This window comes from Astyanax mexicanus, chromosome 16 (genome assembly GCF_023375975.1).
Source record: "Astyanax mexicanus isolate ESR-SI-001 chromosome 16, AstMex3_surface, whole genome shotgun sequence".
Classification (NCBI taxonomy): Eukaryota; Metazoa; Chordata; class Actinopteri; order Characiformes; family Acestrorhamphidae; genus Astyanax; species Astyanax mexicanus.
In genome coordinates this window covers 36,375,954-36,392,230 of record NC_064423.1, presented here as the reverse complement: position 1 = coordinate 36,392,230, position 16,277 = coordinate 36,375,954, and the positions used below count along the sequence as shown (strand labels likewise).

General features: G+C 37.4%; 1 protein-coding gene across 3 annotated transcripts in view; it reads right to left on the bottom strand.

The window, feature by feature from the left end:
- The window catches only part of nfat5b (nuclear factor of activated T cells 5b), an 89,559-nt gene extending 73,296 nt beyond the window's left edge, over positions 1–16,263 (bottom strand). For 2 of the 3 annotated variants that reach the window (XM_049465602.1, XM_049465603.1), the window contains exon 1: positions 15,975–16,263. In XM_049465602.1, the coding sequence (XP_049321559.1) occupies positions 15,975–16,149 (175 nt within the window). In that variant the 5' untranslated portion in view covers positions 16,150–16,263. The remainder of the gene's footprint in view (positions 1–15,974) is intronic. The other variant, XM_049465601.1, reaches the window with a different exon arrangement.
- Between the last annotated feature and the right edge of the window lie 14 nt (positions 16,264–16,277).

The following is a 16,277-nucleotide window of genomic DNA, read 5'->3' as shown; positions in this document are numbered from 1 at the left end:
AGCAATGTTTGTTTGCTGTATGTAGTGCACTTGTGTTTTCTGTCGCCAAGATAGCAATAAGCCAAAAGTCTATCTGAACAAATATTTTTTTCCAGACCACCACACCCATTGGTATAGATATGTCCAGAAGCACCTTCACTAATTAAACGATGCAGGTGGAAGGCATGATAATAGACCGTTGGCAGAGTGTAAGACAGCAATGAGCATCATATAACACCTTTTGCTGGATGTAAGACAGGGCCCTGAGCTGGAAAGACCAAACAGTGCACAAAATGACCCACAACCAAGTTCTGGAATACCTGCCATGCCTCACATTTCTCAGCTTAAGGGGGTATCTGATGACAGACTGACGGAACAGACCCTCCTCCAGAGTCTCTTTACCAGCTTACAATCACAGTGAAGTAAAATGTGAACATCATTTGCATAGCCAGCTCAACAGTACTGAACAGAACAGCCACAGCGCTTAAGGTTGAGTGTGAGCGCACCGTTCTCAGTGATCTCAGATCTGTGTCAAATTATGAACAGGTTCTCACCTGAGTGTGTCACCATCTACTAGTCATAACTTGACACTGATGCAATCTCGCTTCAGGCGCTATGACTGCGTAGGTTGGGTTCTCATGGCTCCTACACATAGACTGACTGCCTGTAACACAATCTGCTTTTGCAGCATATTTACAGTGAACAAAATATATCAGATTTTTATTGTCTTGGTGAAGACAACCTAATCTGCGTGGGGATGCACCATGACCAGCAACGAGATGATTGTTTTGCTGTCCAATGTAGGAATGTAGCAATTTTAAATCAAATCAACCTTTATTTAAAAGATTCATCATTTCATATACTAGTGCAGCTCAAATAATTTGAATGTCATTGAAAAGCTACTTTATTTCAGTAATTCTGTTAAAAATGTGAAACTCATATATTATATATATGTATTTCACACATAGTGATCTATTTTAAGCGTTTATTTGTTTTTATTATGATTTATGATTATGGCTATCAGCCAATTAAGACCCAAAATCATTGTCTCAGAAAATTATAATATTTTATATGGCCAACTGGTACTTGGCAGTGTGCCAAGTCCTGCTGGAAAATGAAATCTGCATCGCCATAAAAGATGTCAGCAGAGGAAAGCATGAAATTGCCAGAGCTGTATATAAAAAGTATAACAAATCAAATAGCTTAAAATGTATTTAAAGAAGAATTCTTCTTCTTTTTATTATTATTATTAAATGAACTCAGTGACAGAGAAGTGCCCACTGGTGGAATAACTGTGATGTGGTGCCCTCAAATGGAATAAGCAGTATTTGATGATGCAGGACAAAGCAAAATTGTTTAAAATGTATTAATTACTAAATTAAATTATATATTTATTTAATGAACTGCAGGTGCTTGGGCCCAACGTGAGCTGTACCTGGCCAACACATGCATGCAGAGAAATCCTCTAGTTAAATTAATCTGCAATTTCTATAAAAAATATTGCACTTATTAGTGCACTCCCGAGGTTTTGGCCTTGGTAAAGTTAGACTTGGTGTTGAGAAATGGCAGCAGAGAGTGAGATGTTTTCACTGCTCTTGTTCTCAGGTTACAGGGTTGTTTTATGAGGTGTTGATAAACGAACACAGAAATACAGTACATGCAGCTCATGCAGCTACACTGGTAGTCAAATTAAACTGTTTATAAAAAGTGTGTTGTGGGAAGACATGCAAAATAATGAACGTAGGCATGGACATGCTTCACCTTGCTCCACTGCTCAGACACCTAGTCCTTCACTCTTGAAAGAATGAATGAATGAATGAATGAATGAATGAATGAATGAATTAAGTTGCACTTATAAAGAGCCTAAAACGCTTTACATCATGTTTTAAACTCAACCATTTACACTCAGCACTTATCCAGACACACACACCAGTGAGAAGCAGCAGCCAATCACGCACAGCACACTCTCAACCAGAAACAACCGTCCACATGGGGAACTGCATCGGCAGCACAGACTGCCAATCAATTTCTGAGACAATGACATAAATACATTCACACACATACATACTTACACCAACATACACACACCAGGGCAATTTAGAGTATTCAATTTACCTGATCTCTATGTTTTTGGACTGTAGTAAAAAAAACATAGACAAACTCTATAAACGTGGATAAAGTCTATGAACTGTCTATAAACATACCTTTAAAAGAAAAAATCAAATATTGTTAGAATTCATAATTCCTCCAGACTCTGGTCCCTTGATTTCCAAATTAAATGCAAAATTTATTGACAGTCAATGAGGGTTTGGAGAGCCATGTCATCATCAACAATAAAAAAAATAAACGCTTAAAATAGATAATTTTGTGTGTAATACATCTGCATAATATGTGAGTTTCACATTTTGAACTGAATTACTAAAACTTTTCAATGATATTCTGATTTTTGGAGATGCACAAGTACATAAGATTTAAAAGAAAAAAATCTAGTATTGGTAAATTAATCATTCAACTGCCCAGTGTCTTCTCTGGAATGATGGAGCTCCATGCAATCAAATCCTTAAAGCAAAGATCCACAGTTTAGAAGAAATATTTCCCCCTCTGGACAGTAGAAACAGTTACTCCAACAAAAGCAGGATAAACCATTTTTAATACCCATACAAAAAAAAACAAGTAGTTAGCTGAAGTATTTGAATTTTAATTTTGCGCATTTGCCAAAAAAATATATAAACTTGACACTTTTTATTTTAACTTGTGGGCGGTGAACTTTTTTTTGAAAGAACACATTAATTGTTTTTAAATACTAATCCAATGGAATATTTTATCTTTTGCTACAACAGTAGCTACAAGACAAGTTCTCCTCCACCAGTCTTACACACTGCTTTTGGATAACTTTATGCCACTCCTGGTGCAAAAATTCAAGCAGTTCAACATGGTTTGATGGCTTGTGATCATCAATCTTCCTCTTGATTATATTCCAGAAGTCTTCAATTTGGTAAAATAAAAATGATTAAAATAAATTAGATTTGAATGTGTACATGTATGAATTTAAACAAAAAACAAATCTGAAATGTTAAGTAAAGTAAATTTATTTTAAATATAGATCTGGAAGAAAATAAGTGACCAATTTAGTTTGTAAATCAGTTTCTCTGATTTTGCTATTTATAGGTATATGTTTGAGTAAAATAAACAATGGGAGTGGGCGGGGAATTCTTTGTAGCAAGTGTTACATTTGTTATAACACATTTATTATTATTATTATTATTATTATTATTATTATTATTTAAGATGAATTAACTCTGTATACATAAATCTATATACTAGCATTACATATTTCACTTCTTGTCTTAATTTGCATATCTGCTTTTTAAAAATATGCAAAATAATCATAACATGATTTTAAGCTCCATAGGTGTCCCAATATTTTTGTCCACATTGTGTAATTCTGAGCTGGGCTACTGTAAAACAGGAATCAGTGCCATACTGTACTCCAGCACTACCATCTCTCATCCTGAGCCATGTATTTCCAGTGGAATGCATTTCCCCATCACACACATGCCAAACAAAGTTTGTCTAAAAATAAACAAGACGGGCCTCATCTCCAGGGCACTTTGCCATGCTGCTGGGAATGCACAACCATATGCTTAGCTACATCTCCACTCCAGCGCCGTCTCCACCACCCGTCACATGACACTCGGGCCTCGTTAGAGATCCACACACTGAGCGTCTGACAGCCAAAACAATAAACAGTCAGGTTCAGCTGTCACAGAGAGTGTGGACAGTCTGATACAGCCTGCTCTGAAGCAGCATGGAGATCAGGACGGTCATGATCACTGCTCTTTTATTAGGTAATATAGCGTGCAGGACAGAATGTATTTTGAGAAATGATGTTACTGTCCTTTTAAAACCATCTTACGCCACTGATTTGATGATAATGCAATAATTAATGGTGTCAATTCATTAAAAATTTAATCAGATTAACAAGATTTAAAATAGGCAAGGAACCACAACATCCACAGCTACCACAGCACAACTGTAATGAAGTAATGAAGTAATAGGAGTCTTAGGGAGTTTAGAGCACCTATGTTTCAATACAAATACTGCTATATTATTGTACATATTGATAATATATGTTTTATATTGATAATATATGTGAAAATTATTGGATATACTGAACTCTTTTGTGATATAGTTGCTGCAACAACTAATAAAAAAAATCTATTAAAATAAACTATTTAAAAGGTTGGGTTTACACCCCGTGCATCCGCCTCCCTCATTTTACCTCACTCTTAGTAAATGTATATCACGTTCAGTAAACAAGTTTTTCCATCCAGCTTAAATGTGGAAGCTCCACCAGTAGTTCCAAATCAAGCCGTAGTTTTGATCAATCTAATAATAACAACAAGTTCTATTGTATTCTTAACTCAGTGTTCCTAGAGGCTGCTAGAGTAGTTAAAAAAGACATGTCTTATTTTTAACAAATTTATCTCACTTGCGTTTAGCGAGTTTTCTGTTCCCCTTTAAATGTAGCGGCGACTACATCCAGAGTAAAAGAAAATCAATACAAATATGTTTTAAAAATAAAAATCAAGCCTTTATCAAGATCTTTTCTGACTCTGATCTTTTATTGACCGACAATGTTGTTCTGTTATTAATGATAATATTGATAAAATTACTTAGGGATGCACAATATATCGTTTAAGCATCATCATCGCAATGGGTGCATGCGCGACAGTCTCATCACAGGATGTGTGACGTCACTTAAGGCAATCACATCAAACACGTCATGTTGCAATGTTTTGATTCTTGACACAAGAAGTAGATACACAGCGCTGTCTCTGTGTCTGTGTGAGTGACAGGCTGCTGCTGCCTGAGACGCGCAAGGGGGGGGGAAGGGCAGGAGTAAACACGAGGTAACCTCATGGCCTCCATCCACATGGTTGGGCACATGCTTGTAAACGCCGTGTCGAAAGCTGTCCACCTCAGTCCAGCACAGTTTTGCGCAGATATTTCCAGTTACAGCTGAATTCACGCTTTTAATCCCAGAAAAACGCTCTTATTTATCTTTTAAAAAGTAATTTAAATGCCTGATTTTTTCCCCGGGTTTTGAGTGCTCGGCACTGACTCTGGCTCTGACTCTGAGCTCTTGATTGGTCCAGACAAGAGACAGCGCGAGGGTGGGGGCGGGGCTGGTGATGTTATGGGCCCTGCATTGTAAATGTATGTAAACTGCAATATTTTAATACCGGTAATAATAGGTTCTGTGTTCCTTATACAATTACAATAGTTTCTTAGTAACAATATTTCATATCTGAACAATATCTGGTTAAATATATAAAAAAATATATTAAATAATTCATACTAATAAATATATGTTTCCTTTTTAATCCAATTAATAATCTACTATCAAAATAACCATTAGTTGCAGCCTTGCTATTCTGTCTGACCTGTACTCAACAGTAGCACCACTACCTTTACATTCTTAAATAAAACTGCTAATAAGTTACCAGGCTCTGTAAAAACAGTTTATTACGGGAGCTGTAGCCAAATTATGTAAAATGATGAATTTACACATTAATACATAATGTAATTCCACCATTTTAATAACAAAATAAATAAATGTTATTATCAAAAATATACAGACATAATAATATTTTAAATAATTGAAACACAAATAAATGAAAGAAAACACAATCTTTTTAAACATAGTCATCACACCAGCTTATTCACAATAATTAACTCTTCTGTATAAAAAACAATAGGCGATATTGAGGTGAGCATAAATTAGTGATGTAAAGTCCACATATCACACGATAAGTTGACAATGTAATTATTAAGACAGGCCTAATAAGGATAAATTACAAAACACTTTAGTCAGAGCCTACGTGGTTTAAAACACATATCTGAGAGCCAGTCAGACTTTCAGACAGACTTTCCCTTTCTCGCTCTGCAAAAGTAGATTTTCAGAGCTTTTGCAACTTTTCACTGGAGATTAAGATGATGTAAATTCTCAGACAATGTTTACCGATGAAAACATAATTACGTTCTTTCCACAATACATAATCACTTCACTTGTTTAAGTCCGTAAACCACAGAATCATAACCAATGAAGGCAAACTGCAGGACTTAACAGTTACACAACAGAAAATACAGCTCAAAAACCTGGACACACTTTTAGCCTTTAAACTCCAAAAAAACTGGATGCTGGAGAAAGCAGCTGGTTTAAAATCAACATGTGCACAACTGATGTGCTAATATGATTTAAACCCTCCTCAAATGAAATAAAAAAGTCAAATTTGCAACCAAAATTTGTGCAGTAGGGACCAGTGACGAAGCCACACTCACCTACCCAGGAACAACTCCTAGACCAAGAGTCTCAGACTGCCTTCATTTAGTTTAAAGTGCAGGACCAGAACTGGACCATATATTGTTCCACCCATTCAGCTGATGCCACAACACAAGGATGGGGGAAAACTAGCACATGCCTCCTCTGATACATGTGAAGTCAGACTATGCCTCTCTTTGAACCTCATATTACTCGGAGGAAAGTGCAGCAACTCGGTTCTGATACATCAGCTCACAGACGCCTTGTGCTGATCGGCATCACCCTAGAAGTGATGAGGGAAAAGAGCACCACCTACCAACCCATAGAGAGCAAGGCCAATTTTGCTCTCTCAGGCTCCGGCAGCTGACGGCAAGCTGCATGACCAGGATTCAAACCAGCGATCTCTCAATCACAGTGGCAGCGCATTAGACCACTGGACTACTCGGAGACACAGCTTCCCAATTTGTGCAGCAAACTAATTTTTTTACAGCTTTGCCATGTAATAAACTAAATGGTGTAATGAACATCTAACAGATGACAAACTTTTCCAACCAAGGCTGTTAATCATCTCAGTGTAGACCCAACTTCTTGAGGCAAACATCCATTAATGTTTAAAACATTTAGAAGAAACAAAAAGGTAAACTTATGTCTATAATGTAAGTAAAAATAGCTTAACAAACTCTGACTTTTATTAACGTATAATAATGTAACAAAATTAACAATTAACATGAAAATAGAAAATAATCTAATGTAACAAATAACAAATCTACCAAAACACTTAAGTGCAGAATAATGAGTGCATACATAAAAACACTTAAACAATCCTTAAAAAAATAGGATAAGCTTCACAGTCAATAAATATAAACAAATACAAAACAGACTACTTTGAGACAGAATGCGGCTTTTATCGCAATATGAATGTTCTGATAAATAATATAATGAATATAAATTATATGTTGCCTATTATAACGATGATATTACGATACTGTGATTCTGCGATTCTCAACATTTTGCAATAAAGGAGATTCTAAAATACTCCTAAATAAGCAAACACAGAGAATTGTGGATTTATTGGTGTCAGTTTCACAGAATTTAACAACTTATATTCTTTAACGCAGGTTTACCCTATTCATTTGATTAGCGCCACCATGTGGAGTCCTGAAGCAGTAACTTTGGTAAGTCTTGTTGAGGGGCGAGTCTTTGGTAGTTTAGAGCACCCATGTTTCAATGTTACAATAAAATATTACAATTTAATGCCACATATTGGCACGATTTGAACAAAAAGAATACAATATATTGCAATGTTGATTATTGTCCCACCCCTTATATTGAAATATCAAATATTTTAAACCTTTTCTATTGGGTTACTCAGCGTTATCACTAGAGTATCACTAGAGTATCTCTAACTTTCAGCAATATGATGCTGCTTGTTTCAGAGATAATAGGTCAAACTGCATCATGCTAAGTTAAACACTTGTGCACTGGACCATGCAGGCCTTAGATCTGATTTCTCTGCCCTACAGAACCAGTCTTCTTAAGCATATTGTATCATATTGCAGCACCTGCACCATGATGAATTTTTAAGAGCCTATCAAGGCCAGATAAGATGGTGGGAAGTCAAGGCCACATTCAAACACAAGATAATAAAGAGCTAAATAACCGGAACCCATATTTAAACTTATTCAAAAGCATAATCTGGAGCTGTGCAATATTATTACAGTATTTGACAATTACATAAATATCATATGCAATGTAATTAATTCTGTTGAATCAGATGGAGTGAAGCATATTTTGAATTTTTTTTAAGAAAATTCTTTAAAAATAATTCTTTTTTTAAGAAACTGATAATACTGATGCATTTTTCTATACATCAAAATATTGTGATGAGTATCGTGTCTTGGAAAAATGTCTTTAAATATCATGATAGTATATTTTTCCAAATCGCTCACCCCTTGCTTTATCATTTTAGATAATGAAATAAACACATGCTCTTCACAAACCTCTTGTTTGGTAATTAACCCCGGTCACATTATCAAGGTCAATGACTCATTAAGAGCAAAGCAAAAAAGGTCATATTTATTAGGCAATTTGATTGTAGTCCAAATTTTAATAGATGTAATAAAACAGAGTCAAGACCAAAGTTTATCCAGCTTTTGTTGGAGCAGTTGCCACTACTGTCCAGGAAACACTTGAGCATTGTTGTCAGGATTTGATTGCATTCAGTGGATTTATTGTGTCGCCACATGTTGAAGTAATGAAGCAGAAACTTAAGTAAGTCTAATTGGGGAGAAATATATCACAATATCAATATTTTATCCCAACCATAACCTAAACATGCATTAAGGAGTTTAGAGAAATGCGAAGTGGTAAACGATGTGACACTACTAGGGCTGCACCATATTGGAAAAAAAATACATTTGGAAATGTTCTTTTTTAGACAATATATATCACGCACACTGTCTCGCATCTGGACTGTTCAAGAGCTGAGTCAGCGCTAAGCACCCAAAACCTGAGGAAAACAGCAAAACAACAGTAATAGGCCATTTATTAATGCATTTAAATAGCTTTTTAAATGGTAAATAGGAGCGTTTTTCTAGGATTAAAAGTGTGAATTCAGCTGTAACTGGAAATATCTGCACTGCAAAACTGTGCTGGACTGAGGTGCACAGCCTTCGACACGTGCACTTCCAAGCACGTGCCCAACCATGTGGATGGAGGCCATGCGGTTACCTTGTGTTTACCCATCCCCCCGCCCCCCCCCTCGCGCTTCTCAGGCAGCAGCAGCCTGTCACTCACACAGACACAGAGACAACGCTGTGTATCTACTTCAAGTAGAAAAACACTACAACATGATGTGTTTGAATTAACTGCCTTAAGTGACTATTGCGAATGCGCACATCGCGATGATGAAGCCCTAGACACTACATTACCAATTAGTTACATTAACAGTTCCTTTAACTTTCAACTTTAAAAACTAAATCTGGATTAGAAACTGGATTTAAGGTCCAGATTTGAAGACCTGAATACATTTACAGTACATTTAAGGCCTTTATCAGGTCCTCTTATCTGTAGGTATAAAACATTTAGTTAATCGAGTATTCTACAGAAAATATAATTTATTCTTCATTTCAAGTAAAAACATATTAAATTTATAGAATTAGCTGTGATCTGTGTGACTTGATCTGTGCAATGGGTTGAGTGTACATTCAGCTCAATGAGTAAATTGGTTTTCGAATTGAGTGCAAATTTAAATCAATGATTAGACATGCATTGATATCAGGTTCATTCCACCACCATCTAAAAAAGTCTGGATGTTGCAATATATCGTATCGATTTCATTTGTGATACATTATTGATACGTGGCCTCAAATATGGATATATTGTTACTGAAACATAGTCGCTCTACACTGAATAATATTGGTTGTCAAATTCTATCTTAGGCAATGTATCATGATAATATCATATCAAGAGAATTTCCACATACTTCTGTCATCTTGAAGACACAGATAGCATGCCATGGCCAGATGCATAATCTCCAATTAAAATTGTATGGAATTCTATTGGACACACTCTCAACACTCCATCCCTACAGGAGCTGTGTGAAAGCATTAATTTTGTTTGGGATGGATTATCACAGGACACCATTAGAAACCTCAAGAACTTCACACTGAGACATTCTGTATGTGTAGCTCAATAAACATGACCAAGAGTTTCCCATAAAAACAAGTACAAACAGACTTTCACCTGAAACACTCTCCATTTCTCTAGATAGAAACCTGATCTCATCCCTGTGGCTTTAGCTCTCTCAATTTCACCTTCTCCTAATGTATGTTTTGAGTGCAGAACAGTGTAAATACCTTTCAGACTGATATTATCTGCTCAGAATCGTGGCCTGCAGTACAGTAATGATGCCATTAACTGCTCAGTGAGACTCTGTACTTTAGTTTCTTGCATACTTCGATATGAGCAGAAGAATGAGATGCTTGTTAACCCCAGCGAGGGGTTCGTTCTGGCCCCCTGCACAAACCTCCAAAAACGCTGTAGCCTGACATTTATACCGCGCTGAAGCACGCAGCTAAACAGAGCCAGCGTTTGTTTGCTCATTACCTGGTAAAGCTTCAGAGCTCGCCCCCAGGTAGCACACAGCACAGCTCAGCAGCATACAGGGGCATATTCACACACCACTACACAACCAGCCAATAATCAGGACTTCAATTCCTCACACACTAAAAAAACACACTGCTGGTATACAGAATATCTCCAGAGCTCCAGAACACAGGGACCATCCAACCCAATATCAGGCTTAGCCTCAGCCTCGCTCAAAATATCCAATAATAACCTCAACAATAGCCGCGACAGCAGCCAGGCCAGCAGACCTTCACCTAGGATTACCAACAAGATTATTTCTTACGTAATCTGGGAACTGTTAGGCTACGTCAAGGCCCTGGCCCAAGGTGCTGCTCTAAACTAAAACTTAATAAAAGGTAAAATAAGACATGGACACTTAGCTTCAACCAATCAAGCATAACATTATGACCACTTCCTTGTTTGTACATGCCATTATCCTGGTTGTACAACACTGTAAACTGTGCAGGAACAGATTCAGAGCTTCTGTCTCTGACTTTACTGGTGGAGCAGCTACTGTAGGTAGGAGTGTCTAACACACTGAGTGGAGGACAGTGAGTGATTTTTTATTTCTCTTTGCTATTTGGGCTAATTGGCACCTGATTAGTGTAAAATCAAATAATTATCTTTTTACATGATGCCGTTTCTGAGAAAAATGATGTCCACATATGAGGACTTTAGTTTCATATTTCAATAGAACACAATGAAGTCGCAATTAGTAGTGATGTGAAAAACATTTATTTTGTGCCTGATTTTTTTGAAGAGAGTGCAAAACAAAAGTAGCAACATGGCTCATTTTGAAGTGCTGCTTTAACACAAAGACATAAAACAACACAAAATAAAAAACAAACATTTACTGTATTTACTGTTCATTTTAAGTTAAACTGCTCTGCCACCACTGAGTAACCGAATAAGGGCCTCATAAGAGGACACCAGGCCCTTGTAGAGCAAAATTTAATGTTGACAGGTCCTAGGAGGTTAAAAACTCCAGCAGCACTGCTGCAGTGTCTGATCCACTCTGTGCTGACTAGCAAAACACAAACTAACACCTCATACTTGTTAGCGCTGCTCTGTTGGGACCCAGGTTCACAACCTGCAGCCTTTCTTTGTCTTGCTTAATGTTTATTTGTGCTGTTTTTAAATTGTTTTAACTGAATATCGAGGCACAATGCCTTGCTTGGGACTGTTACTCATTGGATGGGTAATTCTAGGACTTATTTGAACATGCTTTTGGACTTTACCTTTGGGAGGAGGTGAATTGGCATCGGTGGGTTAAATGAGGGACGGAAGGATGAAAGGAGGATAATAATAAAGTATACAGAGAAACAGAAAAAGAAATGCAGTCTGTAATTATTATAGAGCAAATGCTCCATTATGCTTAGGTGGTCATAATGTACAGAAATTAGCATAGTTTGTTCTACTCAGAATGCATGTGGCACGGCTTGAAGACACCCACACCTATATTTGTGCAGTTGTGAGGTGTTATCTCGTGAGAGAGATTGATCACTGGTCAGTGTGCTCATGGCAAGTGGACGTGAATTATTGGAGTTGTAGTGGGAGCAGAGTGGTCATTTAACATTCCTTGAGCAACAGTGTCACGTGTGTTCCAGGAATACAAAATATAAGGCTAAAATTACCACCTACAGTGGACAGTGCAGTGCAGTGGGTGGTAATGATTGTGACCGGCAGCTTCTGGCTAGAACTGTCCATGCGAACATACAAGCGACTCTGCAGGAGACATCACACACAGATCCTACAGGTCAGTGCAGTTTTCTTTAGTGTCTGCGGGACATGGCAAAAGTCATGGGATACAATAATACTTCTGCCCCATGACATACTTTACTAAGTAAACCTGCCATTACTGTATTATAACATTTTATTATCCACACGCCTCACATTTATATACACATACACCCACAATAGTGTGTGTGTGTGTGATAGGGGTTGAGTCACTATCGCAATAATAAAACATTACTCTTCCTCTTTTTGATTTCAAAACATGAGCCGGCTACTATCCTACCATATAGTTACACATTACCTTTACACAACAGTGTAAAAACCTGTGCCCTGACCTATTCCACTCCCGAACCAGAGTCAACAGTGCCGCTCCGCAAACAGCAGATGAACCCGGGTCAGTGGACCGGCGCTGTCTGGCTCAGAAACACCAAAACCAGGCTTTTTTTATTTGATCAGCTTGAACTAGGGCTGAGCGATATGAGTAAAAAAATCATATCTTGATAAACTTCAGAGAAATGGTGACATACAATATGATATGCTAAAAAAATTTTACAAAGTAGCGACTTACAAGGTTATTCCTATTACAGAGGTGGGTTAATGTAGTTTTAGGGGTTTTGCCCCTGATGTGGTAGCTCACTGGCAGGTAGTGGTGTTATGCACTGATCCAAAGCATCCAACACATACTAAGTCATGTCAACAATATGAGTACTGCTTAAAGTGGCAGTTCGTAAGTTTTAGGGATTTCTCTAGTGAGAATGTGTACGTGCACTGGGCATGTAGAAACATACTTTAAAAAGTGCATTGTGGTGAGGTCTCCTTTAAGAGCAGATACATTTTGAATTTAGCAGTAACTTTAGCAGTCTTATTCTCTTTTAGTTTGCCAGCTTTACTCAGTTCGAGTTATGTGCTTCTTTAGTTTTCCACTTGGGTCTCAACTGCCCCAATAAACACTCCAAGCTCCAAAAAAAAACAGCTGGAGGAGTGTGTGTCATTAATCATTAGCTTCTATGAGCTGTTTGGGTGGCTTTCTTACTGTGATGTCACAATAAGGAAACATGCAATCTAACTGTAACATGTGACAAATGCTTAGCGTGCACATGGTGTGGCCAGCAACAGCTTATTCGCGTAAAAGTGACAGAGCCCTTAAAAAGCTCATTCTGATAGAGGCTGATACTGGTAAGAATAGAGCTGGTGAGATCTTCTCTTTGTTTAAATAAGTTCATGGACTTCTTTTGTATAGACCATAGACCAATTCTAACATGTGTAAAAATAGGTATAACATGTCCATATAAGTACATTAATTACACTAAACCCTAAACCATATTTTTTCATTTTTAGCCGAATTTTTTTCCGTTGAAGTAATGAAACCAGTCCTGCTTAACATTTTTCTAAACATTTCCAAACCTATTAAAAAAATACTCTTTCATGTTCAACTGCTATATGCGAGGATGATGTGTACCAAAGGACATCAACACATAACAATATGCAAATCAATCAATCAATCAATCAATAAATCAATCAATCAATAATACCGTCCCCGGTTCCATCCAACCATCTGCTTCTCATCTCTATTAGAGGCACACTGCTGCTGCAGCTCAGTCAATCCACTCTCACTCCTGCCCTACCTCTAAACCCAAAATTGCCCCACCCATATTGCCCCTTACATTATTTAGCGTTTTTTTTTTTCAACTGAGGATGGAGTCAGCTAAAATCAGGGGGTTTAGTTACCCTTTAACAGAGAGAATCTCCTAACTAATTATTAATTGACACTAACATTATTTACAACATTCATAAGCATTAAAATATAGCAATGTTTAATAATGTCTTAACTAGTCTCAATTAGTAATTTGTTGAGACTCAATATTTACAATATACTGATATATCGATATATTGCCCAGCCCTAGCCTGAACATTATTCAAAGTAAGCTTCAGCACAGAGAGGATCCAGACAAGGCCTAAGGCCTCATTCTCACTTACTCTTACTCCCTCTCGCTCACTCACTCTCACTCTCACTCACTTTCTCTCACTCTCACTCAACCTACAAACACAAAGCCAGAAACACTGAGGTGTCCGAGTCGAGTGCTCTGAGTGGGTGAGGAGATGGAGGGCAGTAGATAAGGCCAGAAAGGGGAAAAGCTAGTTTTGTTGACTCCATCCGCCGCCCCCTCTCAGCCTCCCCACCCACCCTCACACTTCAGCCATGCCATGCAGAAGAGAAGGAAAGGTGACAGCAGAAACGACCATGGACCATGGAATCAACAAGAGAACTAACTAATAATACAACTAACTCAATCCTGAAATACGAGAGGTAACTAACTAACAAATTACACATCTAACAACAAAACTAACCAGCCACAGAAATAGTAAACCACCAATAAAGATAATAATAGAACCAGTTAGACAACAAAAAAAATAGAAATAACCAAAAACAGACTAGCTAATTCATACCATAACATACTAGCTTAACTAACAACATATCCAATCAACCACTGAAATAAACAAGAACTGAACTTATAAAGAATGCTGCTTACCAATCATATAAAAAAAACCCATAACAATTAACTTAAACAAGAGAACTAGTGAACTAGCCACAGAAACAGTAAACCAAAAACATTGCTAGCTACATAACAACAACCAACAAACAAGAGAAATAACCAACATCAGAGCAATTAAACTCATAATTTAGTCAACCAACAACTGAAGTAATCCAGAAAACTAAATACAGGGCTAAAAAACAGAACTAGCAAAACAAACTAAACTAGTTAGCTACAACAAGCAAACCAACTAGTTAACTAGCTAGTAACCACATAACTAACTAACTAACTAATAAAACAAAACTAGCTAAGTTACATAACTAGCTACTTAACTAACAGGACAACTAGTTATCTAGCTATATAACCACATATCTAACTAATAAACTAACTAATAAAACAACTAGTTAACTAGATATATAACCACATATTTAACTAATAAACTAAGTAATAAAACAACTAGTTAACTAGCTAGCTACATAACTAGCTACCTAACTACTTAACTAACAGAACGACTAGTTAGCTAGCTATATAACCACACAACCAATTAACTAACTAACTAACTAACTGAACAACTAGTTAGCTAGTTATATGACCTTACAACTAACTAACTAACTAACAGAACAGAACAACTAATTAGCTAGCTATAAAACCACACAGCAAATTAACTAACTAGCATAACTACTAACTACTAACTAACAGAACACATAATTATTTAGCTATATAACCACATAACCAACTAACTACGTGAACAACTAGTTAGCTAGCTATATAACCACACAACCAGTTAACTACTAATTAGCTAGCTACATAACATATTATCTAACAGAACAGCTAGTTAGCTAGCTAACTATATAACCTCATATCTAACTAACTAACTAACTAATTAATTAATAACACACCTAACAACAAAACTAACTTTGCTAACTGTTCACAAGAACAGTACACCAACAACATAACTTAGCTAACTAAATAACAACAGAACCAACTAACAAGAAAGCTAACCAACACCAGAACTGGCTAACTCATAACATAACATACTAACTAACAACAAAACTACATAATCAAGAAAACAAACTGACTAAAAACAGAACTATCAAAACAAACTAAACTGACTAACAACAGAACTAACTAAGAGAACAGTTAGCTATCCTAGCTTGCTATATAACCACGTAACTAACTACCTAACTAACTAAGTAACTTATTTATCAGCAGAACTAGTATCTGTGTGTGGAGTATTTTAACAGCAGGGTAAAAGAGAGCAGAGCGGGGGTTACCTGTGGAGTAGAGGGATTTGGGGGACCGGAGCTCGAGATCCGCGCTGAGGAGCGAGCTGAAGTCAGAGGGCATCGCAGTGCCGCTCCGCGCGCGAGAGGAGAGCCGCTGGTGCGCGCGGCCAAACCCCACCGGGATCCGCAGTAGAGCCGGGCACAGACCCCCGTCACCATTCATACACAGCCGCCCGCGCGCTCTCACCCACCGCCCGCTACTGCCCAGCGCTCTGAATCAAGAGAGAGAGAGTGTGTGTGTGCGTGTGTGTCTTACTGCGTGTGAGCGTGTGTGTGTGTGTTTGTGTGCGC